This window comes from Eriocheir sinensis, chromosome 52 (assembly GCF_024679095.1).
Source record: "Eriocheir sinensis breed Jianghai 21 chromosome 52, ASM2467909v1, whole genome shotgun sequence".
Lineage (NCBI taxonomy): Eukaryota > Metazoa > Arthropoda > Malacostraca > Decapoda > Varunidae > Eriocheir > Eriocheir sinensis.
The window spans coordinates 5,716,174-5,742,542 of NC_066560.1; the positions used below are offsets into that span (position 1 = coordinate 5,716,174).

A 26,369-nucleotide genomic window follows, 5' to 3' on the forward strand; every position below is an offset into this window, starting at 1 on the left:
ACACACACACCTCAACAAACCCACCATTGGGGATAACTCCACATCAGTGGAGATATTGTGCTTTTAAGCTATATATATATATATATATATATATATATATATATATATATATATATATATATATATATATATATATATATATATATATATATATATATATATATATATATATATATATATTTAAAGCTCACGATCTAAAATGCTAATTGGCTTTCTGAAATTTGTTGTTCTCATCATGTCATGGAATGCAATTTAATTTAACTAACTGTCACCAAGATCACAAAGGAATGTTTTATTAAGCATATCTCACTGGTTTCTTAGGAGAATTTAGCTAAATGTTGCTCAGAGGGCTGCACCTCAGTCCTTTCAAAGTGAATGTAAACCTAATCTTTCAGTCTAATTTGGTACCGTCCATGTTGAAAGCCTTGGGGATATCATTCCTGCTTGCCAGCCAAACAGATATATGTAACTTCCATCCAGGCAATGGGATCTGTTTCTTGGTGTTTTCAAATGTATTTTTCAGTCTTCATAATATTTACTTATTTAATGAAATACTTGTCAGTTGTTGGAGTATACCATTTAGTGCTATAGCTTAGTGGCTTAGAATATTACCTCCTAGTTTGTAGCTTCTAAGGCATTACTGCATGATGTAGGCAAAATATTTCCTGCACTTTTAAGCACAGCTTACTCTCGGTTTATGTTATGGCAAAGAACCTGCCTGATTATAATTTCTCCTCAGTGGATCCAAAGTTTTCTTTGTCTAACATATACTTTGATAATTATAATTATCATTTCAACAGCATTTTACTCTTGTCACGAGTTAGTTCATACAACATTTGGTTTCTGTCAGTGTGTATTGAACTCCTACTCTCGTGACTATAGAGAACGTTGTGTATTGTCTGCACCTGAGCATCATCTGGTGTTTTCAACTGCTTTACAGTAGATGTAATACATACTTTGGTCATTTCTGTTCCACACTTGTTCATTATATTCACTGCCTATGTGAAGCTGAAGAGTAGTGCATCGTGTGGTGGTACAGGACACAGTTATTAATCCCAAAACAGCCAGTCACTGAACCAACTGTCACCTACTGTGTGTTACTGCTCCTTTCAGAGAGTTCGATGTCATCATTATGCTTTATAATTTTGCAATGATAAAAATACTGTCATATAAGATAAGATGTTTACCACATGTTATACATGCAGTTTGCCTATGATATTTATACTTAATCATGACTATCTTTTCATTTCAGAACTTTTCTGTTATGCCTCCAAACATGGTCCATTTTTATCATTCACCTGGCTCTGGCAACTTGATCTACCACATGCCGGTGAGTGCAATATCCTTGCCATCATGTTTCTTTGTGCATGACTTACAGCTCCTAGCCCCCAAATATAAAAAAATATAAAATGTCTGCTTAATACAGGTTATGGGTGTCTTGTAATATAGAAAACAAGTCTTCGCAATTCATGCAGTACTTAAGGATATATATGATAAATATGCTACATCTATGCACCAACCTTTAATCACCAATGCCTAGTCCCTTCACATGGAAATTTCCCCCATTAGGGTAGCCACACATACCAAGAAAGTCCCAAAATTTCTGTCTCTGTTTTCTCTTTTCTTTTCCCTCTCAATACATTCCTTTGCCTGACAGTTCTCTTTTTCCATATTTTTTCATTCTATTGATTTATTTTACTGGTAGTTTTCCTCTAATTATATTTTCTTCAACTATGCTCTCATACATTTATCGTCATCCATTCTTATCATATATTCAAAGTATCTCAGTATTACGCTTCATTCAGCCTATACACCCTGTACAGCTTAAGACTTTTGTGCATCACTTTCAACCTTGCACCTAAATTGCCTACTCTGGTTTAATTTTTTTCAAACAACTATCAACATGAATACTGTACAGCCAGGTTAACATCATGCACCCTTATGTCACACCTGCACCAACATCAACACTCACTCAGCTTTCCATTAACTCTCACATAGGCTGTCACTTCCTTCAAATAAAAGCCCTCCCTATCAATATCTCCAATGCCCTGCATCCTCACCTGAACTTCTCTTAACACAGTTCGTACAACAGAATCACCTCCTGTTTTCCCAGTTTTGGCATTCTCTTTCAGCACAATTCAGTCCCTCACCTACAAACTCTCTCATGCTGTTTCTCCCTATTGTTCCATTTCACTGTTGGTCTGTCTCCCTCATCACCCTCTCTCCTAATGATTATACTCCCTTCTGAAAGTCCTCCTCATTCCTTCTCATCACATCCACTCTTCCTACAACATTCCTCATTTACTCTCTTTTACAATATAATCAGTCTTTTTTTATTAATGGACTATTCTCTCTCTATTTGTAGTTTTTCTGATCTCTTCTGAAATATAACTTGTAGTATTGTTTTGTATACCTCTTCAATCATGATGTAGGTGGAACCACACCTGTATGAAAATTTTGTCATGCCTTTATTTTTGTAAGGAAATATATGGCTGTAGTAAAGGAAACAAGGTTTGGAGGAAGTAGAATTTATTTACATAGAAAAATAGTGATATTATGTCAATAACTTGCACTTCCTCCACACTTTGTTCCCTTGGGAACATTAATATTATTATTATTTATTTTTGTTCATGTTAATAATGATAATTAATAGTTTCATTTTGCTCAGAGGCTCTTTTAACCGGGTATTCGAAATATGCGAGTTTGCTCATATGCGACTAGCCTAAATGTGCCAAGTATTCGTTTTATGCGAGAAAAATTTGCTATTATGCGAGTAGCGGCGCTGATGTGACTGGTTGGTGAGGTTTGGTGGGCGACTCACACTAGAGGGCGGCGGGTGTAAGTGTTTTCCAGCAGTTTCCTCGCCTATAATTAACCTTTTCCTCCCTCTGATCCTAAAGTTAATCCTCAGGTAGCTAATTATCAGCTTAAATCATAGACATTGGGTGTGTCTCCCCAGAAGCAATCAGCAGCTCTGGGCTGTCAGACTTGGAGAAGCTCTACCCTGAATGGGGTACATATATCTTTGAGTATAATATCCATGTCCTGCTTTCCCTTCAGTAAGATTCAAAATACACATGAATATACAGTACGTGTGTAGTGCGGCGACTATGCTTGATGAACGAGCCTCCCATAACCCACTTAGCCAGTGGGGTACCTCTTTGGCCGACTTGGTAAGGAGTGGCTCTCTCGTCACGCTGGTCGCGGGTTCAGTCCCAGGCAGCCAGGAAATACCCTCTCCTAGTTGTGATTAATTTCTCGTGTGTTTCGATACACGTAGAGGACGTGTGTTACCAAGAGAGTAATAGAAAAAGAAGAAAATCTTGTCATTAAATATGATATTGTAGAAAAACCATGCACATTTTAACTGTTGCTTTAGTGCTTTCTTATTGTGAAACGGTGCTGGAATAAATAGTTAGAGGGTTTGAAAATGGGTCGTGGAACATAACCCCCTATAATTAATTTGTATCAAGGACTTTGAAATGCCTTGTACTAGTTGGGGTGAGATATGCAATGAGAAGGAAAATGGTAAGTTTGTAAAAAGTCTGTCTAAATCAGATGGAAGGGCTTGGGCTGATGGAGAGACAACCATGTGTAAATAAATGCACAGAGTATTCCAACTGTACAAAACACATTGCTTTTGACTTGAGATAATTTTTACAAAAAATTATGAGAAAATACCGACCGACTCCAGGCAGCAAGCTATCAAATGTGTGAACTTCAAGGTACAACTCCATATATAGTTCATGGCTCAGATATTACGTTTTTACCCTTGAAACTCACTGCATTAAGCCTGTTACCCTTTTCAAGACTTTCTGTAATGATGGTGTACTAGCTCAAACTAACTGCAGACAGGTTGATTTGTGCTTTTTTAATCTAAGGTGAAATCCATTTCAACTTCAGACAAATACTGAATGCTTATTTGGTTTCATGACAATTTTGTGTTGCGGACCATTTCATGGCCATAACTCGTAACCAGCGTCAGTCATGGATGACTACATATTTTTTCGATGGGAGTGTAACCCATATTTCTTCTGAGTTAAATTATTATGATGATTATTCAAGACTTAGACTGCCTATCTTGCTGGTAACATTACCACAGCCTAATACGAGGACACTAATTAGAGTATTTGGTGGTGCCATGGTTATGCTTTCAGAATCATTCATAACCGCATGCCATGCCATGTTTGTTGCTTTCCCTGAATTTTATTGTTGAAATAAAGGTAAAGTTGGCGCGTGGCCTCGGTGCTCATCTCAGTAACATTGGCCCTTGAGCCTGTGGTGGGAGGGAGCCCATTACCCCAGGACACAGGGCCAGTGTGACATCCAGGTTACCACAGTTTACCTTCCCTAGGTTTCCCCAGGTAGCAGGTACCCATTTATCGACCAGCCCGAGAGGGAGGATGAACAGTTGGGTGAGCTGCACGCTGACTGCCTGGGCCGGGATTCGAACACGGGCCCGCGGAGTAGAAGCCAGGCACGCTAACCACTAGACCACGGAGGCTGAATGAAAATACTCAATAGCAGTGCCAAGTATCCTCTCGAAAATATTCAAAACGTGTTAATTTTGAAAAATTACCTCAACTCAGAATCAGCCCCACCTCCCGCTTTCACCAGGGAAGCCTTTCCCCCCTCCCTAACCCTCTCCTAAAAAATCCTAGAGCTACCTTTAAAACAACTCGAAACCATAATTAGAAGTAACAATTTACTCAGCGCTTTAATAAAACTTTTTGCATCACTCAGTTCATTGAGATACATTCTCATGATGTCTCGTATCTGAAATGCAGTAAGAATGTCACAACAACCCTGGTCACCACCAGTCTTGGTCATCAAAATTCAGTACGTTCACGGGTAGAGGGTAGGCGAGCAAACAGACATTTATGTTCAATAAGGCACAGAAACCTTGCTGTGACCATCCTTCTGGCGCCTGACCGGTCACACTGCTGTGTAAGGTCATTCAGTCAACTCATTACTTTGCCAAGGAATGTTACTTACGCTGGAATTCCAGCATTAGAAATCTTCCTGAGGAGGAAAGCGGAGGCCTCGGAATGGGCAGTGCGCGCTGATCTTAGACAGTGACATCTGTCATGTGAAGTGAGGTCATGGTGCGTGTGTGTTTGTGTGTGTAGACTTTGCCATCGAATTCAACTTGAATGAAGTTTATTTATATGCGAAGTGGCTTCCATATATTTCTCTACAACGCAGTGGTTGTTGCGTGGTGCTATAGCCTCTGTAGCTGCAAGACAGGTCATCGAACATAAGAAGAATACAAGAACATAGGGAAACTGCAAGAGGCCGAGTGGCCTACACAGGGCAGCTCCAGAAACCCCCCCCCCCCCCCTACTCATGATGGGTGAGGTGTAGTTTCAGGGGTTACAGGTAAAGGCTTGATCCTCGTTTACCATCGGTACGGGCGTACGCTCCAGTACCCTGTCTCCTTACTGCACCCACACCTCACTGCCACCTGTCATCCTCGTCCATGTAGCTATCCAATCTACTCTTAAAACAAGCTATCGTCCCTGCACTAACTATGTGATTGCTGAGTCTACTCCATTCCCCCACCAGTGCCCCTCTGCCCCCGGGCCCTTCCTCTCCTGGTCAGCTACTGTCTACTGCACACAGCGTTGGTGTCGGCTCACGGGTGTCAGGGGTCAGGCAGCACGTGTCGGCCAGCCCGGCCATTTATACAGTATAATCCCATGAAAACTTCGTCAGTCACCATATAATGTAATAGCGAATATAGCCTGCTTGGAAAGGCTCCATCGTTTCTTCCTTTACCCGACCCGTCCCCAGATTAACCTGAGCCCAACAGCCCAGCCAGCACCTGCGCCCCCTCCTTGGCCTCCTCCCTCCCGTCTCCTTGCCATCAGGAGGGGAAGGGGGAGGGTTGTTACCTGACGCACAGTAATTACCCTTGTGAGCCTCGATCGACAGTTTTAGCTATTGCTGTAAGGCGTTTTATTTGGTGATAAGAATACACAAAAAACGTCGTTTTGAAAATTAAAGATTGGGAAATAAGTAAAGCACTGACAGTGTAGTCAGGGAAAAATCAGACAAGCTGTTGTGGAAAAAAACTGGCTATGGAGCTTATGGTGTGGGGCCGAGCGAGCAGCCCACCGGGGAAGCTGGAGTACTGAGGGGGTGTAGGGGGGGCGCGGCAACCATTGCTGAGTTATTTTTTCACTTGAGTTGTCCCAAAGCATAGGAAAGAAGTAGTTCCGCATTGTTTGGTCATAGTGAATCACTGTGCCAGACAGCAAGGCTCTGGGCCCTGAGCGTGAGCCTCGGCCGGCATGGACTTGAAGTTGGCGGGCAGCGCGGGAGAAGTCACGTGGGCGGCGGTGGCGGCGCCATGCGGCGGGCCGGGAAGCGGACCGCTGCCACATGTGCACCGCCCCTCACGCTGTGTGCTGCCGCCTAGCTCACGCTGCCATTATCTCCACGTGTTTCTGCCCTCACGTCCATAGCGCCACATTATTTTGTCCATTATCAAGTCGTGAGCCGTGCGTGGCGCCGTGAGCGTGTGCATCTTGAAGGGACGTGCGGCAGCTAGGGGCACGGGGCTGCTGCTGCTGCTGGGAGGGAAGGACCTACGTGAGGCGCCGTGTGAAAGTGTCGTGGTGGTCCTGGCTCACAGCATGTGTTGACGCACACAAACATATGGCCCAGCGGAGGAGTGACTGTCTGCTTACCTCACCCTCGTGCGTACAGTGTCGCGTCCAGCTGTGTCTTGCCAGCTGAGTATGTTCCCGAACGGCTACCCCAGCGGGTACCCGCCGGCGGCGGCACCCATGCCCAACGGCGGCGGCTACTATGTGGTGAGTACCTCTCCCAGGTGCAGGGCCCCGCACCCATGTGTGCACGCCCGCAGGAAGGGGAGCCGCTCGCAGGGGCCTGGCATCTGTTAGGCAGGCGTGATGGTGGCAGGATGGGCGGCGGGGGAGGGGGAGGGGGTTCAGGTGAGGTAACGCGCTGCACCAAAGGTGTTGCTGGTTCGTGATTGAAAATATGTGTCTGGAAAGCGAAGCTACTAGGGGAAATTTAAAGCAAAGCAACATGTATGAAGGGCGCTGGAGTGGGAGGGAAAGCTGCCGTGCGTTGAGCAGCGTGCTCAAGGCCGTGCGGGCTGGAATGCGGCTCGGGAAACTTGACCAATCTTAACCCCAAATCCATATTCTCAGTTACGCTAATTGTGATATTTCATCACAGATTCGAATGCAGTAAAGAGGGGATGATTACATAAAGCACCTCAAACTATAGGAAGAAAACTCACTAAGCTCTGCTACTGTAATAATTTTATAATGTCAGGAGGATAATCAGTTTAGGTTCGAGTGGTGTTTTTAACTCTCAGCTGGCTGGCTCACAGGCATGGTTCACACATACGGAGTTATTTCTTTGAATGTTTATTGGTCAGTGGAAGGCATGGTGTTTCCCATATTGGTTACTGGCAGTGATGTGTTTTACATACAACAGGACAGGTACATAGTATACATAGATCACAGAATTGGAGCACAAAATATGGTAATACTTTATAAGAAGTCCGCCTCCCCCTTCGCCACTCCAGCCCCCCCCCCTACCCCTAAGACAAGCCTGGGGAACCGGGGTTTTGGGGGGGAAGCCAAAATCACTGAAAAATGGGCTTCCAAAATTTCCCTAGAAAAATCCCTAAATGAAGGAAAATTCCTTAGTCTTGAAAGTAAGAAAAGTACTAACTTTATAACCTAACAGCCCCCCTCGACCCCCTGCTAACCAAGGGGGGCTGCGCCCCCCTCTGGGCCCCCCCACATGTATGATGCGCTGGATTTTTTTTTTTTTTTTATATATATTTATATTTATTTATTTTATTTATTATTATTATTATTATTATTATTATTTTTTTTTTAGCATATTTTAACTACTCCAACCGAACTTTACGACCTGCTGACAAGGGGGCTTTGCCCCCCTCGATCCCCCTCCTAACCAAGGCGCCCCCCCCCCCCCCCCCAATGTAGGGAATTTTCCTTAATTTTGGGATATTTATAGGGAAATGGAAGCAAGGGGGGGGGTTCCAGGGGGGGAGCAGCCCCCCTTGGTTAGGAGGGGGTCGTTAGCAGGTCGTAAAGTTCAGTTGGAGTAGTTTAAATATGCTCCCCACCGAAAAAAAAAAACACGATTTTCCGGCACATTATACATGTGGAGGAGTCCAAGGGGGGGCGCAGCCCACCTTGGTTAGCAGGGGGGTGAGGGGGGCTGTTAGGTTATAAAGTTGGGACTTTCCTTACTTTCAAGACTTGGGAATTTTCCTTCATTTAGGGATTTTTCTAGGGAGATTTTGGAAGCCCATTTTTCAGTGATTTTGCTTCCCCCCCAAACCCTGGTTCCCCAGGCTTGTCTTGGGGGGTAGGGGGGGCTGGAGTGGCGAAGGGGGAGGTGGACTTCTTATAAAGTATTACCAAAAATATCAAATGAACTTCACATGCACTTTATCTTTTACAGGGTTGCATTTTTTTCTGCCTATAGCTCCAGTAGGTTCTCATGAGTTGCCTCTTGTACGACTCTAGCCCATTAGTTGCATAGGTATCTCTTACTTAGAGCAATGCCAGTGGCACAGGCAAATTGTATTTACTGTATAGTGACTACTGTGGTAGGTCGACACTTATTTGGCCCATGCCCCCCATGCCCCCCCACCCCACCCCCCACCCCACCCCCCACCCAGGTGCTCCTCTTGATCAGTCTCTTAAAGTTAGGGTTGATCAAGGATGGGCATCATATGGGTAATCTGCCACTCGGCAGTGGTGGAAAATTGTCAGTGACTTGCAGTGGGACTCAACCTAGGTCCACGGTATCTTCTTGTATGTACACTGACCACTCTGCCATTGCCTCAAAACTTTCAGTACTACTGTATTTATAAAACTGAGTTCACACTGCAATTATTTTTTGTGATATTACTGGCAATGAATTGATTCTGACTGGGAATTTCTGAGATAAACTAAGAAAAAATACTGTGATGTGATTCTGGTTGTGCTTGTTGACAAGACTAGTTTCCACAAAAAAAGTATATGGAAATTTCAGACTAAATCAGCAAAGATATTTCTAATAGGATTAAATGAGCTTCAGCTTGCACCAGTAGCAAATCTTGTCCAACAAAGTAAAACTTGCATATAAATAATAACTGATATTTATGTAGGCTTAGACCAGCCAGGCTGCAGAGTTTGTCACTTTTTTATCTTCATTCTGTTCATCTTTATATCAATTTCTTGCAGAAAAGGCTAAATGAGTGGTTGAGGAGGCTCTTCCCCCCTTTAAGTGATGGCAATTCTGATTAGATTGAAATGAGAGGAGTAAAGGGAGTTATTCCTCTCCTTAAGAAGTCCATGTTAGGTTTGGCTACATTAGTTTTTATGATAATACATGTGAAATGCTTCATGCTGCACCATTGTCAGTACGATGGTTGGTGGTCGAGGTGGGAAAAAATCTGCCTTCCTCATGGTCTTAAGGGCTAAAGCCTCCGACTCACTGAAAGTTTATTAATAAAGTTTCAATTTCCATTGTGACATGCTTGCAGCCCCCAAGGGGGTACAGCGGGATGGCCTGACAGCATGCGGCGAAATATATATTTTGTTTCTATGATCAATTTCACCCGTGAATTTCCTTTCCCTGGAATTTTTATACATCATTTACTAAATAGTAGATCTTTCTGAATTAATAAAATAAAAAGAACCAAGAAATGTAAAGACAGTAATACCTCGGTGTATGAGTGCCTTCCTTTTCGAGTTGATTTATTAGCAAAACAAAATTAATTAAAAATGCCTTGGTTTACGAGCGGTGACTTGGTGTATGAGCATCCTGTTTGCAGAAGTTGAAGATTGAAGATGCAAGAGTTCCCTCTGATTGCTGCAAAATGAGAAAACAATGAGAATGGGGTCCCAGTTCGCATTGTACGCTCATAGAGGTAGCACCCACACACTCGGTCCACTTACGTTTATGCTCTAGTGTGCAATCTTTTGTGTTTTCAGCACTACAGTGTGCGTTCATTTTGGTTTGCGAGCAAAATTCTGGAACGAATTTAGCTCGTAAACTGAGGTTTGACATAAAATACATTCATCACCTTGTAGATCAAAAGTTTGAGTTTATTTTTTTCTGCATATTTCAATAACTGGATATTTATGAGCTTTCTAATGCTACCATCAGAATTTTTATTTGACCAATAGTTTTTGAGAAAATTTAAAAATATTTATTCAAATCCACCCATGTGAGAGTTGACAGTTAGTTTATTCGGTAAGCCTGGCTTGGATCTTTAATGCACCACATTTTGATGCAATTATGATGAAAACTTTTTTGGGCTAATTTTTTTGACATGATTTGCGTCAAAAGCTGAGTTGTAGACGACTTAAGTTTTGACCTGATTCGTATCATGGTGCATGAGAGGGCTAAGTGCTTATTTTTCCTTGTTTCTGCATATTTTGTGGACGAAACATTTACTTCTGATGAGTTTTAATGTGTGTGCTATTTATTTGCATTGTTTTGTGGAAGTCACCAGTTTTCAGAAGGGGTAGGGAAATTTGGGAAACCATTGATTTCTGCAGGGAAAAATTAGCAGGTTTAAAACGTACCAGAAATAATCAGTTATGTATGTCATTGTGATAGTGAAGTATTTACCTAAAAATTATGACATCTATCTTAACTACATCAGTGGGAGATGATGCAGTGTCAGGATATTCAGATTTTCATTAGATAATCACTTCAGGCAATTCCATGGAAAATTTGAGCTTTTGCAGTGTCAGCCTTTATATAAATAAGAATGCAAAGACACGCCAGTCCTTGTCAGTTGGCCGACTTGGTCAGCAACGATAATGAGTACACGGATTATAAATATTTTTAGGGGTAAAATGCTTTTAATTTTGAATTAATAAAATTCTATTGTAAGATAAGAATAATCAGTGACTTCCAAAAAATTGATAATACTGTGTTTTCAATTGACAATACTGCGTCTTTTCAATTATCTTGATGTTGTAAACCATGCATGGTGTGATTGGTGAAAGACATAAGAATGTCCAGTTGTGCTTTACTTCTTAACTATAATAATGCATTAAAAGATTATCAAAGAAATATTTACATATGAGCTTGGAGTTAATTATTGCATGGAGAAATGAAAGATAACAGCAAATATATGAAATCTACCTGGCAAAATTAAGGTTTAAGGACAGCTTAAACTATAATATTTTCATTGTGGCATCACACAGTGATACTAGTGAAAATCATTGTAGTAAACAGACATCAATAGGCTAACTGTACATTTTTAAGGTCATTTATAACTTGTTCAGTACAGTGCAAATGTTGTTTTGTATATGAAATAATACAGCCTGGGTTGGCTCTGATCAACCTTGCACATGGGAAGTGAAGGTTGCTGCAGTCTACTCACTCTGTGGGTATTTGGTGCCAAGCTCATTTTAACTTGGCCACAGCTGCTGTGACTCTCTTTACCACCTGTACCATTGCTTGGCACATTGCCATTCACCATTTACATCGGCAGAGTGACCTAATGCTAGGTGATGGATGGAAACAGTAGGAGTTTTATAAAGAGAAATTTTAAACATTTACCACCTGTTTGTGGAACTGGTAAATTTTAACAATTTATTTCCAATTAATGAAATGGCATTGTCTTTCAGACATTTAGAAGGTAGCCAGTCATTGTTGATGCCTTTGTCATAATTATTGAGGAGATGGTTTAAGCCATAGCTTATTTTAAAATCATATAAAATATTATCCATGACTAGCGTGTATTCAAGAAATGCTAGATATGATATAATCAACTAAGTTTAGTTAAGTTAATGTGATACCCCCGGTATTTTCTCAGTTTCAGCCAGTGGCCCCCCGTCAACCCACACCACACACACCACCAGGGCAGTATCATCCTACCCAAATAGCCCCAGGTCACCCACCAGCCCCCTACCAGCCCATACATTACCAAACCAATCAGGGAGGTAAGCACGAACCTCCCTCCACCATCCAGTACCGGCAGCCTCATGGAGGTAAGCTTCAGTGTGCTTTATTTATGCGCATGCCTCGATCCTGACTCCTTCGACTTCTCCGCTCTCTCTCTCTCTCTCTCTCTCTCTCTCTCTCTCTCTCTCTCTCTCTCTCTCTCTCTCTCTCTCTCATTTCTTCTTCCTTTATTTTCCTCAATAAGACAGGATAGCATGGCCTTGGTGCTTGGTAATGCAGTAAGTCCTTGATTGTTGCTGATTGTTTTTCTCTCAACTGATGAGTATCTTTCACAACTGTGTGCTCCTAGATTATCTAAGTATATCCATAAATCATAGTATAGTCACACAAATTGTGTATATGAATAATTGAAGAATCACTGTATTTAAAATAAAACTAGAATTAATTGTGCTGGCATTACAGTCCAGTGTTTAGGTAAACACAAAAATTGTGCTTCCCAGAATTTTAGTAGCAGTGTTACTTTACCATTCTAATGCTTATGGATGCTTTAGAGTACTTGTAACTTAAAACCACATCAGAATGAGTGCAGGTATTTACATATGTATGAGAGGATTCCTTTGGGGATGTTGTAAATTATAGTTTAAGCTTTCAACTGTATACAAGAGGTAATAGAATGTCTTGTACATATATATTCTGTGCTCATTGAACAAAGAGTTTTATTCCATATTTTTCCTCCATTCTTTCAGTGTTTTACCCTCCTGCTTCACAACCCCAGCTGAAGACCACCGTGAATCAGGCACCTCAAAGGGAGAAGAAAACACTTGCCATTGTGGATCCCAACACTGGCAAGAATATTCTTGATGACATGAATAATGAAAAGCCCGACAGGACCCCAACACCGCCTCAGTCATCAGAATCAAGTGCAAGAAATACTCCTGCCCCAGTAAGTCTTAAATATACATACATATGAGAAAATATACATTGCCATTGTAGTAGTGTGCTGTCATCTGTAAGATCATACATATATTGAAGAATATCTGCTTCAATCAGCTTCCTGGAATAAATTAGGAAGGTGAGTAGGATTTTTTATTTAATTTAATTTTTTATTGAGGCCAGTAGAGGGTGAAAGAATGAGAGGGTCATTGTATGCAAGTATAAATTACTGGGACTAAAGGATGTGGGGATACTTGCTGTGGCCATCCCTCTGAGGGACTTTTGGAGAGCAGGCTCAAAAATATCTATGCATTTATGTATGTTGGTTGTCTTATTCCTTCTGCTTCACCTTTTTTTTTTCTCATGAATTTCTCCAAGCTTGTAATAATTGTACTAATGAATTTTCTTGATAATGGATTTCTACTTTCTCCAAGGATACTTGTCAGTGGTTAAATCAAAATAATTTATTTAAACTTCATCCTCATCTAGGTTTTTATCTGCTTACCATAGCTTTCGTTAGGATTAAGGAGCTTGCATAATTTATTTCTATTACGGTAGTATAATTTTTGTACTGCACCAGAGCAGTGGAGGTGCAGCATTAGCAATATTCCTTGAGGATTTATCAAAGAATTGCAAGTAATGCGAATTACTCCTCTGAGAGGGCTGGTTAACTCTCATTTCTCTTGTGTTGATAGTATACATTTTCTTTTTCTTTCTATATTCATCATTCTCTGCTAAAACACTATATAACACTGGGTTACAAAAAAAAAAAAATGTATGTAGGTTTGTTTTTTTCAACTGATTTAGGACAAATTTGCACCTCTGAATCCGAAAATGACACCCGTTTCTCTCCATCAGGTCTTTTTTTTTTATATATATATATATATATCTTTTTTTATTGATCTTGTAACTAAATCGATAACATTTTTGTGACATTTTCAGTTGATTTTTGTTAATAATTCTCATCCGAAACAGGTTTTTAAAATAAAATAAATCTTTTTCTAACAATTCATTAATTAAATATTACAAAAATTGATAAGTGTACATTGAATAGTAGACATTGTTTCAAGTAAGTATATGTTAATTGGATATTAGGTCATCATTGTTTAAAATTGAGGGCATGAACTTCCGTTTCTTCGAGCTCCTAGAATGCTCAGCAGTATGGATGTCTCTCTTCAGTCCAACAGTAATCAGCCATCATGACTGCATCCCAGTGTCTCTGATACCTGGTCTCCATCTCTTTCATATCCTGATGGAATCTCTCCCCCTGCTCGTCGCTCATTGATCCTAGATTCTCAGGAAACCGATCCATATGTGAGAATAAGTAATGCATTTTGATGCTCATGTTGCATCCGAGGTTTCTGAAAGCAGTCAGCATATTGGTGACGAGTTATGCGTAGATCCTGGCCTTGTTGCCAATAAAGTTTTTCACGACAAAAACAAAAGCCTTCCACACTTCCAGTTCCACTGTTCATTGAGTTTTCAAACTCTGTATCTCTGATGAGCTGATGGAGTTGAGGACCATCAAAGATGCCAGCTTTCAATTTCTCCATGGTCAATCCTGGAAAAGTGTGGCACAAGTAAGTGAAGCAGCCACCATTCTTGTCCAGAGCTTTGGTGAACTGTGATCAAGCCGGGGTTGTTTATGACGTTCCTTGCTCTGCAAGGCAACAAGTTTTCTCCAGCACGTACTTCACTGCTTCATACTTCTCCTTCAGTGTAGTCGTGTGAGCGAGGGGTACAGAGGCAAACTTGTTGCCATTGTGCAGCAGAACACATTTCAACGATCGCTTGCTGCTGTCAGTGAACAGTCTCCAATCTTAGGGTTGGTACTGTGGCACTCCAAGCTTGTGCAGAAGCTGCGCAGTATCTGTACAGTACTTCTCTTCAGAGAAAAAGCGGAGGTACTTGTGATGTCTGTTGCAGTAGAAGGTGATGCAAGCACTGTCAGTGAGGAATTTTCTTTTCTTTAATCTGGCTGCCAACAGTTCGGCAGAAGACTTTGACAAGCTGAGATCACGAACTAGATTATTTAGCTCCTTTTGGGAACAAGGATGTGTAGCATCATCATCAAGAACCACTTCTTCATTTTCTTCAACACTGGAGGAATCTTCGTCACTAATGTCAGGAAGTTCTCCAAAGACATGTACTGGAATTTCATCACAATGAGCTACATGACAACGTGCTGATTCAAGATCAGGATACTTGAGGCTGCTCCGGTTCTTTGTTGATCCCAGTCAAATCAATAATAGCAGTCAGTGCCATGGTTTGTCGGCTCCCTCCAAATCATGAGAATTCCAAACTTACGACAACTCTTCTTGTCCTTGGTCCAACGACGCAGATACTCAGTGCATGTCTTGCATACCATGTGTGTCCCCCAAGCTTTATCCTGGTCACCAAGTTTCATACCAAAATAAGTATGGTAAGCACGCTTTAATAAACTTGTGACTGGATTCCTGTTAGGACCAATGGTGTATTTGCCGCAGATGTAGCAGAATACATCCGGCTTATTTTTGCAAGATCTTCTGGCCAAATCCATTTCATTCACCTGCAAAAGAAAAATACCAGTTAGTCAGAATTGGCACATGTAAACTCTTCAGAATTTGATTATTTAAAAAAAATAAGAAAGAATTTGTCTCATAAATAGAAAATACCCGTACTTGTAAAAAAATATGTAACAAACAGCATGTGGCGATAGATAAAAAAAAAGTTGACCTGATTGAGCAAAGCCAATGTGATTTTTGGATTCAGCACATCAAAATTGTCCTAAATCAGCAAAAAAATACTTCGACATTAAATTTGTTATTAGCCAGTGTAATCCTTGCCTTGCGTATATTTACTCATTTGAGTGCTTTTGTATTCAGCTGAAGTATGATCAAACAAGATAGGGTGTGTTAAGATGTGGAGCAGTTTTTCTATGAATGTTGCTGTATGATAGCACTTAATACTTCTGTTGACACTGAAGTTGTAGTAGAGTTTGTTGCCGAATTGCTCAAGAGTATCAAGATATCGTATTTCAACTTTTTTAAGTAATGTTTGAAGACACTCAAGTATACATTGATATTTTCAGAGTGGAACACCACCTTCCAAGACAGAATCTGCTGCAATAGCTGCCAAGTTTGCAGAGGAAGTGGCTAAAAAAGCGGCAGAAAAGGACATTGACATGGAAACTTCAGAACCAGTGAGGACTAACAAACAAAGTGACTCTAGCTCTAGTACGGTTATAGTTAGTGATAGTAGAGAAAGTAAAGAAAAATTAAACAATAGTATAGGAAATAAGCCAGAACCAGTGAACATCAGTTTAGTGGACAGTGCTCTTGGAAAAGTAGTTCCTGATGCAGTGGAGGCCATCAGTGCTCAGGCCAAACAGCAGCAGCAACAGGACTCGCCGCAGCAAATTCAGTTGCAACAATATCCTCAGCAGGTGCCTCAGTTGCAGCCGTCACACCTGACCCAACAGGTGCCCCCACAGTCATTGCAGCCATCTATACAACTGACACAGTCTTTACAGCAGTTATCACAGCCAAATGTACCACAGTTGTCACAGCCAACAGTGCAACCATTACCACAGCCAGCTGTGCACCAGCTGCCACAGCCAGCTGTACCGCAGTTGTCACAGGCATCTGTACAGCAGCTGCCACAGGCATCTGTTCAGCAGTTGCCACAGGCTGCTGTTCAGCAGTTGCCACAGGCTGCTGTTCAGCAGTTGCCACAGGCTGCTGTTCAGCAGTTGCCACAGGCTGCTGTTCAGCAGTTGCCACAGGCTGCTGTTCAACAGCTGCCACAGGCTGCTGTTCAGCAGTTGCCACAGGCTGCTGTTCAATTGTCACAGCCAACTGTTCAACAGTTGCCACAGGCAGCTGTTCACCAGTTGTCACAACCTTCTCAACAGCAAATGCAGCATTTACCACAAGGGACACAAGTGGTACCACAGCTGCCACAGCAGTTGTCTCAGCAAGTGCCACTGCAACCCCCACCAAAACAAAAATCACCAGTTCCTCAGCATCCTCAGCAACCCCAGTCACAACAAAAACAACAGCAGCAGCAGCAACAACAACAACAACAGCAGCAGCAGCAACAACAGCAGCAGCAACCACAGCAGCAGCAACCACAGCAACAGCAACCACAGCAACAGCAACCACCACAGCCTCCTCAGCCAGCACAGCAGCCAAAACAACCAGAACAGCAGTTGCCACAACCACCCACTGAAACTGCATCTCCTCAACCTCCATCACAACAGCTACAACAACCTCAGTTGCAGCAAACACAGAAGCATTTAGAACCTTCACCAAAGACAGAGCCTGCTACCAAACTGCAGGTTACCACACCGTCTGAGGTCAGGGAACCTTCACCTCCAGCAAAACCAGAGTCACAGTTGCCTGTGAAGCAGCATAATCCAAAACCAACTGTTGTGCCTACGCCATTGCCGAAAGAGAAGGAACCTACACCAGAGATCCAACCAACTCAAAGTAAGTACTTATGTTGTTGTTTTGGAAACACATTGCAGTCCCAGTTACTGCAATTCAAAACTGTCTTGCACCCACTAAACACATTTGTGAATTTATTTTTTTGATGATATTGTAAATTTGAAGCAGTTTGCAATATACATGTGTAGTTTGGCTATCTATCTCCGACATTGCTCCTACGCGGGAACTTCCCTCCAGGGGGTGGCCGTGGCAGAAGTGTCTCCATCTCCGTTTTGGCACTCCCTCTCGGCACACTCAGTCCTGCTACTTCTAACACTCCCTCACCCTATTGATCCATTTAACATGTTTTCTTTCCCTAGTACCCTCTCCCTCAATCCTTCCCTCATACACTCTTCACGAATTCATTCTGCCCCATTCCCATCACGTGTCCAAACCATCTCAGCGCACCACACTTAACCCACTCCACGATCCACTTCTTTCTTTGTCACACCCATACCCAACTGCTCACACACGCTTTCATTACTTTCTCCATCCCTTCCTGAAAACCACATGCACCTCTTATATAACTGATTTCCACTGCACGTATTCTCAATTCCTGTGCTACATTCCATGTCCATGTCTCATGCATATGACAGAGTTGGCATTTTTATACCCTCCCACCCCCAGGGACCCATTTGTGCATGAAAAACAGAACTTTCAGGTTGTCAGTGGTCACTGGCTACTCTACTATAGGACTTTGTATACAGTCCAGGAAGTTTCATGGAAATGAAGTTTCTAAAATCCTCCTTGTGATACATTGTTATGTACTGTACCTTTATTCTACAAAACACATGCTAAGTTTTATTGTTTAGTGTTCATGTGGTTTGGTGATACAACAAAACTGTTATTACGAGCTAAATACTCGTGTCTAAACTCGTAGCATTATCACATTTATTTTTAATCTGCTACATATTTAGTTTGAAGCACCTTCCCAATTGTTTCCGTGGAGAACTGTCTTATCTGGCCATTACTGAAACGAACCTAGTAAGTACTACTAATGGTAAAGGGATGCAAAGTTGCAGGCTGAAAAAGTGCCAGTACAAAAAAAGCGGCTGGAATATTTGACACCACATCCACCAGCTGAGATTTGTGTATCCTGAACCAGGGCTGAGATTTGTGTATCCTGAACCAGGGCTGAGATTTGTGTATCCTGAACCGGGTATTTTCTTTGACTCATGGAAACACTAGTTTGGGTACTATCATTATTCAATAGAAAATAATTAATCGAGCAATGTAGACAGTATAGCTGGCAAGCACAGCAATCCTGAACACACACTTGGTCTTGGTGTGAGAGCTAGTCACGTATGTTTACATTTTAAAACGAAAATTTTTAACCAATTCTTGCTAAGATCTTGCATCAAAAAATCATTGTTAAATCATATATGCCAGAATTTCTAACTTGTTTATTGTTTAACTTGAATTAATAGACAAAACTCATATGCAGAAGAGAAAATTCAACATTCAAACGCTGACATTATATACGCAGCATTTATGTAGCTTGTTTTGCTTTATTTTTTGCTCTATGCTTAATGATGGTGACTAAATATCTTGAGTTGATATGATAACACACGTGACAAGATTTTTTTCCAACATACTGAGTTGTTTGTGCTAAATTTTCAAAAGTTTGCAAATGTCTTCAACTAATAAAGCAGGATTTGATATAGTAAAGGGGCTTCCAAAATTCCTTCATAGTCAGCTTTACTGGATAAAGTGGCCTCCAAACATTTCCTGAAGAGTTTTCAGTATATATATATATATATATATATATATATATATATATATATCTATATATATATACAGATCTACATCTACATATAGATATATATATATAGATATATATATATATATATATATATATATATATATATATATATATATATATATATATATATATATATATATATATATATACACACACACACACACACACACACACACACACACACTCGACCCTCGATTTAACGGACAACAAAATCTCAACGGAGCGGTGTGACTCCGGTTTTAGAAATGTCAAAACCCTAAAAAGAAGGCCATCAGGCCGTGTCGTGAGGCCGCACCGCACAAATTACACCCACACACACTGCCTCATGGCCTCTAGCTCCGCCCACTTTTCGGCCGCCGGACAGGACGCATCGTATAGTGTGTGTCCGCCTTTATGGGGAAAATTGAAAACCGTCGACTGGCCAAGCGCACGCATGCAGACAGTCCTGGCCGTGCGCCGGGCTTGGCCCCAAACAGCTGACGGGCGGCTGATGACGGTGATGGTGATGAGCATCGGCAGCACCCAAAAGGCATCCCCAATGGGGCCAGCGCGTGTGTGGCTGTGTTTATTATGGGTTTGGGCTTCTCAATTTGCCAATTCCCATCCTCCACATGTTGCACGGGACCCCTTTCCTTTCTTCCATTTCTATTTGAAAAAGAAGAGACGGAAGAAAAGAAAGAAGTCCCGCGCAACATGTGGAAAACAAGAATTAGCAAATTGAGGAGCCCAAGCCCACAATAAACACAGCCTCACACACACGGGCCCCAACGAAAGCACAGCTGATGCGGGGGCCATGCCGCCGACACCCATCATTACCACCATCAGCTGCCCGTCAGCTGCTCAAGCCTGTTGCGCGGCTGGGGCCACTCGCACACATGCGCCTGGCCGCCCGGATCTTAAAAAAAAATTGTTCCAAGCTGGAAGGGAGGCTGGGTAGATTTGTCTGGTGTGACACCGGCTTTAGAAATGTCAAAATTGTATTTTCAAGCAATGGACCACCCTTCCCCCCTTTAAATCCGTTAAATTGAGGGCCGAGTGTGTGTGTGTGCATGTGTGTGTGTGTGTGTGTGTGTGTATATATATATATATATATATATATATATATATATATATATATATATATATATATATATATATATATATATCTATATATATATATCATCACTTTGTTTAGCGTCCGTTTTCACTCTTCCTGAGCATTTGGACGCTTTATGGCTTTCCTCCATACTACTGTCTTCTGCCTTATGTTCATCCAATTCCATCAGTGCCAAGTCTTCCTGTATACACCTCCACGTTTTCCTAGGTCTACCAATTGGTCTCCTTCCTTCTACCTCTAATCTCTCCACAACTCCCAGCACTGTATCCTCACCTGCTCCTTTTACATTTCCAAACCATCGGAGTCTTTCCCTTCTGAGCACTGTTTTCAGGTCCTCTTCTCCACATCTGTTAGCTACATCTGCACTGGACACCCTGTCTTGCCACCTGATCCCTGCCATATACCTCAGCATTCTGCAATCACTTGCTCTCAATACCTCCATCCATTTTCTAGTTAGAGCCCATGTTTCTGCTCCATACAACAGCAAATATTAAAAGAGTTTTAAATGAATTTATTTGTACGATCTGGCCACAGGGCACAACGTAAACCCATAAAAATGTCAAAAAAATGAGTATTTTTGGGCCTGGAATGAATTATTTTTTTCTTCATTTGAATGTGAACCTCAAGGAGGAAAATATTTCATCAGGTGGACTGAAAAAGACTACAGTTAACTGAATTATGGGAGATCAGATAAAGGGAGGAGGCATGAGATGGCTAGCAGACGCTATTGCAGTTACCAGGTGCAGTTGGTTTAGAAAATATTCTCGGTCAGTCCCCGTGGATTTCTGACCCTCTGACCTTGTCCATTATATCCAAAATCCATTAAAAGTGGGTCCATTGTACTGAGGGTTTACTGTATTACTTGAGCACAGTTTTGTTGCTCATGTTTCCACGTCACCTTCCACACAGTGCTGTTGTTGTAGTATGGTATGTGTGTGTTGTATGGCATATATCACAATGTGGTGCTTGTTTAGTAGTATATGGTAGCCATGTATTGCAAGTCATGAAACAATCTTAGTAACGTTGGTCACATTCAGGATGTTATTTTTCCAATTATGGGGTGATTCTTCAGGCAGAAACATAGTTGTTGTCCATGGTATTGCTAATGGACACCTCATATGGTGCAGGAGGTCAAAGATAAGAACCAGTGTTATCCAGTGGGTCTTTCGGGTCGTGTGTGTGTGTGTGTGTGATTTCGGACTAAGCGGTTAGAATTTTTTTGTCATCGGATGTATAAGAAATTGCAAGGGATAAGTGAAGGGCAACTTTGGCATTCCTCAGCAGTATAATTTGGCATCGTAAAAATAATTAATTCACACCACATGACCAGTTGCATCCACCTTGACATGCAGGTGTAGGGCCTAGCTCCACTACTGACTTATTTTTTCAAGGAAGACAACTAAATGGTCATATAGCTTGTTAAATCTCAGCATTTTAAGTAAATAAAGCATGAAATGCTGCTGGTACTATACAAAGCCGACATGTTGTTTTCTCCATGGGCCTCTTTTTAATGTAACTAGGGAGCCGGAGCATGACCACATTATGATTTAACAGTACACGTTACAAATTAGTATGATTCATGATAGAAGGCATTTCAGAATATTGAACTATAGAATTTATTGCGGAGGAGGGGATTGGAAAATATTTGCTGGAATGCCCTCTTCCTAAGTCCATAAATAAAGTGACAGCTTTGTTTGCACTAATACTTTTTTATGACTAGATTTTGCTCTTCGATGTTTCTTTTTTATGGAAAGGTTGTGTTCAGGGAGCAGGAGCATGACCACATTATGATTTAACAATACACGTTACAAATTAGTATGATTCATAATATATCAGTTTTGGACTTATACGGTATGTTATGCTACAATTTGTGCTATGTGCCTTTTTTTCCCAATCTTTATGAAGACCAGTAACCTGTATTGTCAGGCAGTCACCGTGAATATTGACAGCTATGTACATACGACAACAGCTTTTCAGTTTGATCCAATGTTGACTTGCGGTTTAAGCTTTCCTAGAAGTTGACTTCTTAAAAAGAATGTGCAAAATCAAGTACGAAATAATATTGTTTGTCTTCAACCACACTGCACCATAAGGGTGAATATTACCTTTGACTAAAGCAAATAATTTTTTCAAAGGGTATTATTAAGGTCAGCATATCATCAGGTATCTTCCTCGGCATGACGAAAAGTGGGTTTTGCAGTTAGTAAATATTGTAACGAAAATAATAGGGAGAAAGAAAATGCGTGCAGCAGAACTGTGCACCATCCCTGGAATGTGGACCAGTAGCTCAAGACAGCCAGCGCTGCTTGGCTTCCCAGACAAACGTTAGCCAGGAACAAGAATCACCATATGGTTTCAGTCGGCCATACTCCTGTCAACTTAATTCTTGGTAGGGACTAACTGACAGGTTGTGTTATCTGTTCTACGATTGTAGTTTTTAATTAGTCTCAGTCGTCATTAGAACAACTTTAAATGGTCTTCCAGCGTAGAACTTTACAATTGGACAACTTGAGTACTCACGGACACTCAGAAACCTCAGAAAACATAGAAAGTCAAGGTCGACAGAGAACCAAGTGGAAAGGTATCAGAACCTTTGTTGGGTTCAGATGTAGTAGTACAGTAACACCAGAGTGGAGGAAAATGTGGGAAAGGCATTTGCCCTGCAGTGGACTAATAATGGCTGATGCCGACGTAAAGAGTTGTCAAACGATGGAAGTAAAAGCCGTGGTGGGGTGGTTCGAACCCCAGTGCCGGCGCGTGACGTCAGGAAGGGCATCCGGTCCTTAAACCCTGTCAACCCCCAAAGATTGATCCCATATGAGTACGGGTAAAAACTATCAAGAGAATATAGACTTCGCTAGTAGTAGTCGCCGTGATGGTTGTGGTAGTTATGACGAAGGACTAATGGTATAGTAGGCTGCGGCCCAGTGGTGCTAGTTCGAAGGTTGAGGACGAGTTAGTGGTGCTTTTGTGGGGCTACTGTAGCTGGGGTGTCCACGTCATGTTTTCCTCAGACAAGAAAAGTTCCTTTTTTCCTACTTAGTAAGCTGGGAACTGATTACATCTTTTCTTCCTAATTTTTCCCTAGATGAAACCGTACATTCTGGTCATGCGTGTGGCGAGGACATTGAGATCTCGGAAATTTTCACATACCTTGGTTGCGTAGTTCAGAACAACGGTGAGTCTCGCCAGGAAGTCTTACGGCAGATTGGCTTGGTCCACGGTGTTTTGGACTCGCTCACCATGAGTATATGGCATTGTAGTGTGCAGAAGGACAAGTCTCCAAGTCCAAGTCCCTTGTGCTCCTTGTCTTACTCTATGGCTATGAGACATGGACACTAATTGGTGACTTGGAGAGGCGGATTGATTGATGCCTTTGGTAATAATTGTCTACGCAGAATCACGGTATCTCGCTGGAATGACTGTCAAGCCGGCGACTACTCCACGAGACTGATTCGACATATTTTACCTGCATAGTCCGTCAGCGCCAACTCCGGCTATACGGGCACGTGGCACGTTACCCATAAGCTGATCTTGCTCATCGGGTTGTTTCTGTAAGAGAGAAACTTGAGTGTAGGAGGCCAAGGGGACGCTCACGGAGTTCGTGGTTTGAACAAGTCGATAGATCCTGTCAGGGGGTACTCGTGATGTAAAGAGAGCCTGCATAGAGACTCGCCCGGAGGGACCCCAGGACTTGGGCGTCGTAGGGTGAGCGAGGCGATGCGCCCCCTGGCGTATGCCCCCATTGATTGATTGATTGGTTCTGACTTCCTAAGCTGTGAACTGATTACATTAGTTTGCTGTTATTACTACTGTTACAGTTACCATACTAAACAACCGAACACTAAACAGATCTCCGTAACATTGGATATTCATACTTCATATCAAGAGGGTTGTATTGTGTGTGAATGACGTATACATGATTGTTTGGATGTATTATGGTACTAATTGGCGCTCTTCTCAAATACTCGGTCAAGTGTCTTATTTACGATCCTGTTTTGTGCAGTAGGAAATTATGACATGCGGTGAGCCTCCAAGAACGTCATAGAGGAACCAGAGTTTGAAAGGCGCCCGCTTGTCACAAACCTCGTCATTTGGGATTTCTCCACACGATCAAATAATGATCGCATTGGCGATTTTATTGACCTGTCGGGCGGCCGGCACGACATTGACTCGTGAAGGTTCATATTTTCGGTTTAATGCTTCCAACCTGATTGTGGGTGGGGGTGTACACACACACACACACACACTTTTTTGGAGAATATCAACGTGCGAATGACTCGGGCGGCGCTGGGCCGGTCTCGTCGGGAGTGGAAGTGAAGCCTTGGGTCGCGACAGGTAATTGGATCAACAGCAGCTTTTACTGCCACTATAGGTCAACGGGTGCTGCTGCCGCCGACACAGTCCTCCCTCACCATCCACTCCGTACTCAGATAGTGATGGGTTGAAATGGCGTGTGCTGTCACTCGACAGGGACACCATTAGGCTGTGCAACTCTGGAAGACTTAAAAATGTAAACTCGTTTTCTTTTTTCTGCATTTCATAAGTGAGTTTCTTTGTGAGAATCGAACAGTACTTGTGTATGGGTCTACTGTCTTAACAAGTTGATTTTCGATTGTCGTGAGTTCCTTTGAGGATAGTGTTTAGTGGCCTCATTGCGAGCGGCTGGTTTCTGGCAAGGAGCCAGCAGGGGCGGCAGTGGAGGCAGGCTGGTTCAGTGGGAGTCTTGTGGGGGAGGATCAGGGGAGCCGGGCCGTGGGTCGTAAGCCGTGAACCACACTCCACATTCCAGCTCGGTGAAGACCGGCTCCCGTGTTGTTGCTGGCGACTGGCGCGGTGTGCTGCAGCGAGCAGCTGGTTGTGTTTGTGCCTGTGTATATTTGATAAGAGGAAACGGATACCTAATGAATCTCTGTGATAAGTGGTTTGTGTCCGTAATGGCGTGTGCAAGCAAGAGATGAAGAAGAAAGTTGTAAACTCGCTTACGTAAAGTGGGGAAGAGATACACGAGAGGACTCGAGGATGTGACCAAGAAAGTTAAGCATGACTCGTAAGTACAGAGTTCTTAATTTTATTAAAGACGAATCCTGTAGACATTTCCACAGGCAGGTGAAAGGCATGTAGGATATACCGTAGCCGGAAAGTAGCACGCGACGTGTAAGAGTGTTTCAGCTGGCGCGTCTACCGTTTCGTTTCGACAATGCATTTTGCAGCAAATTTGATAATGGTAACACCTGTAGTGGCGAGGTTTTCGCACGAGACCGGTTGAGTTCAGAGAAAGTTTGTGCCGCTTGTACCGTTAGTTCTTGGATGTTGCAATCGTTGCCAGTTTAGGCATCCATGGTTGTCAGGGAACTTTCGCCAACTCGAACCCCAGTCGGTCCGCCAGGCACCCGTATGCTGAAATATAGTGGTTCATCCTGCAGCAGAGGACGGAAAGAGTTATGAGAGGGTAGGGTAAGGGTTGTGATGCAGCGAATTATTTATATACCAGGATGGGTGCATTAATTTTCAGATGCTTAAATTAAGTTTCACCCCCATGCTCTAAATATGTGGAATGTAGGCGATAGTTTAGGGTTGTAGGCGTCGTATTTTAGGGAAAACGAAATGTCGCCGGTGGGCGGGTGAATATTTGGCCTTTATCCAGTAATGAATACCATTGTTGGGTGCTTCGTTATTTTTAGAATGTGACGCCACAAAGAACCACTCGCCCTGGGCCTCTCCATAGGATCTGAGGTAGCACTAGCCTTGTGTTCTGGGTTATTCATCAGCGAATGACCTAGTGAGGGTGGAAGCGAGATCAAGAGTTTAGTAACATCCTGGTGAACAGCTGGGCGTCAGCGCCATGTTAGTTTTGGACCCACGTGGCCCGCCTGCCTCCACTCGACCCGGCCCTCTGTCGGCTCTAGAAGCAAACTGCCGTGTGTGTGTGTGTCATATATATATATATATATATATATATATATATATATATATATATATATATATATATATATATATATAATGCGTAGTAGTAAGGAATTATGGCAGTTGTCAAAGATAAGTCGATCTAGAACTTTGTCCTTGATATTGTTGATGGGCATGTTATCATGGAGGCGAGGCCTTGGTTTAGCGATAATAGCGTCGTGGGGAGCAGCTCGTCCCTCATCTGTCTAACAAATGGCGTGTGACTAGACGAAGGTTTACC

General features: G+C 42.2%; 1 protein-coding gene across 10 annotated transcripts in view; it reads left to right on the forward strand.

The window, feature by feature from the left end:
- Positions 1 to 1,178: 1,178 nt before the first annotated feature.
- Positions 1,179 to 26,369, forward strand: part of LOC126982949 (eukaryotic translation initiation factor 4 gamma 3-like) — a 51,915-nt gene continuing 26,724 nt past the window's right edge. For 2 of the 10 annotated variants that reach the window (XM_050835273.1, XM_050835274.1), the window contains exons 1-4: positions 1,179 to 1,330; positions 11,837 to 12,011; positions 12,672 to 12,868; positions 15,929 to 17,327. In XM_050835273.1, the coding sequence (XP_050691230.1) occupies positions 1,232 to 1,330; positions 11,837 to 12,011; positions 12,672 to 12,868; positions 15,929 to 17,327 (1,870 nt within the window). In that variant the 5' untranslated portion in view covers positions 1,179 to 1,231. Of the gene's footprint in view, positions 1,331 to 6,336; positions 6,819 to 11,836; positions 12,012 to 12,671; positions 12,869 to 15,928; positions 17,328 to 24,914; positions 25,233 to 26,369 lie in introns of those variants that run through there. The other 8 variants (XM_050835277.1, XM_050835279.1, XM_050835281.1 and 5 more) reach the window with 8 other exon arrangements.